General features: G+C 58.8%; 1 protein-coding gene across 1 annotated transcript; it reads right to left on the bottom strand.

Annotated features, from left to right (window-relative positions):
• Positions 1–1,097: 1,097 nt before the first annotated feature.
• LOC104464974 (ORM1-like protein 2) lies at positions 1,098–2,062 on the bottom strand. Its single transcript, XM_010077857.1, has 3 exons — positions 1,889–2,062; positions 1,474–1,625; positions 1,098–1,233 (listed from the first exon to the last, which is right to left on the bottom strand). The coding sequence occupies exons 1-3, from the start codon at positions 2,060–2,062 to the stop codon at positions 1,098–1,100; spliced, it is 462 nt and encodes a 153-aa protein (XP_010076159.1).
• Between the last annotated feature and the right edge of the window lie 115 nt (positions 2,063–2,177).

The following is a 2,177-nucleotide window of genomic DNA, read 5'->3' as shown; positions in this document are numbered from 1 at the left end:
GACACAGGGACGCAGCTGCTGGAGCTGCTCTGTAGGGAGGGGAGCTGTGGCCGGCCCTGGTGTTGTGGGCCCCTTCCTCTCTGAGGACCTGCTGCTGGGCAGCCTCTGCCAGTGCTGTTTGCATATTTTTGGTTTTTTTTAAGCAGTGTGTTCCTTTTTTTGCTGGTACAGATTTATTCATGACTGCACACATCCCTTTTCTGTTCATACATCCGTGTACGTTAGCTGTGCCCCTCGTCCTCACGGTGCTGCGTGGCCAGGACACCAGCGTCCCTGCCCGTGCGGGTTTTGCTTTTCCTGCTCAGCTTTGCTCGAGGGACCCTCGTCCCTTCCCTTGGTGCCGGGGACAAGCAGGAGGTTATTATTATTCTTTTTAAAAAGACGAATCAGGAGGCAGGAACTGGTTACCAGCTGCTGAAATCTTTTTGAGTTGTATTGAGTGCTTCTTGCCGAGACACGTGCACCTCCCTGGGCAGGGACACAGCGGCTACGCCAGTCCCCAGCAGGGAAAACACCCCAGAACGTCTGTTCAAGGCCACAACTGCTTTTCATGAACCTTTTTGTACTCGCAGACTGGAGCAGCTGGGTTTTAAATGGTAGCGTAACTTTTTCTTATCACTTTTGTTAAATTAAAAGTACATTTTGAAGGAGTCTGGCCGGTCTGTGAGGAGAGGGGTGGGCTGGTCCCACCACACGGACTCCGCTCTGGTCACTAAGTTTTTTATTATGGTGGAAACACAGAAAACGTGAGGACAAGGGAGGTGTAGGTGTACAACTCTTCCCACTAGTCAGCAGTTCTCCCCTTGTAAGTGCTTTCTGCATGGTTACATGGAGGCTAGCTCAAATGAAAGGTGTGTGTGACGCGACTGCTTGCTCGTACCGCTCAGCTGCGCTTCTCTCTTCGCTATCTTCAAAGAGCTGAAGCCCCATCAAGGAGCTCCTCTGAGAGGAGGAACCTGGCTAAAACCCTGGCTAAACCCCAGCGCAGCCCCTGCCCTGTGCCCAGCCCTCCTTACAGCTCACCCCTGCTCTCCAGCCAGTGCCTTGCGTCGCTCCGGCGTCCCCAGCTCTGCTGGAAGCGCCGCACGCGCTGGGCCTCAGTACTTGTTGATGCCAAAGACCCGCACGCCGTGGAACTGGGGCAGCTTGGGCAGGAGGACACTGAGCAGCGAGGCTGTGTTGATGACGAAGTGCGTGGGGTCGTATTTGGTGTAGAAGCTGGTGAGGAGGTACCTGGGGGAGAGAGAGAGACCCCAGGTGTTCTCTGCGCTGCTCTCATCCTCCTGTTCGCCGGTGTCAGGGGGATTTCAGGCGCCTCGCTGGTGTTTCCCGAGCACCTTGCCACTGGGGAACCCTCTCCAGCCCCAGGCCCCGTCCATGCCAGGCTGGCTGTGCCGACAGAAGCCTGGTGGTCACACTGGCCACCCTCCTGAGGCCCCCGTGCGCTGTCCCGCCTCATTCGGCAGCACTCACAGCACTACTGGGGAGATGCTGAGGAACTTGCGCGATGAGGTGCACTGCGTCCCGTAGTCAATCTGCTCCCAGTGCGTGAGGAGGCGGTCCTTGCCCTGGTCCGGGGTCTCAAATGGGGTCCCCTTCACGGTGTGCAGCAGCACGTACATGACCTGCAGGTTTCAAGGTAGGAGGAGATGTAAAGCAAGCCCGGGACAGTCTGCTGCTGCGACAGAAACGTGTGCTGGGCCGTTCCCCGAGCTAATGACCTTCCACCAGCTACAGCCTGCCTGCAGCGCCAACCCCCAGCCCTTCCCTTGGGGCCCTGCAGGAACCAGGGGCTTCCTCGCAGCCAGGGGATGCGGAGCCGTACCAGGGACCGCTGGCCTGCGTGCTCTCCAGCGCCGGGAGAACGGCGGGCCACGCTCTGACTAACCAGGTTGTGTATGACGTTAGTGAGCGTCCAGACCACGGGAACGCTGAAGAACGGGATGCTGAGGAGAACAACGTGGAGGACTCCCACGGAGATCCCGTACGCCAGCCAGATCCCCCGGCTGTTCATCACCCGCGTGTTGGGGTTCACCTCGCTGTGCGCCACGCCAACGTTCATCCTGCAGCGGACACACGGAGGCACCCAGAGGTCTGCTCAGGGAGGTTTCCCCAAACCTCTGCAGCCCCTGGCCCGGTCCGGGGTTCCTGCAGCACCTCCCGATCCCTTCCCCTCA

Source organism: Pterocles gutturalis, unplaced genomic scaffold (genome assembly GCF_000699245.1).
Source record: "Pterocles gutturalis isolate BGI_N339 unplaced genomic scaffold, ASM69924v1 scaffold15263, whole genome shotgun sequence".
Lineage (NCBI taxonomy): Eukaryota > Metazoa > Chordata > Aves > Pterocliformes > Pteroclidae > Pterocles > Pterocles gutturalis.
The sequence above is the reverse complement of the archived record's forward strand: the minus strand, read 5'-3'. Positions and strand labels throughout refer to the sequence as shown.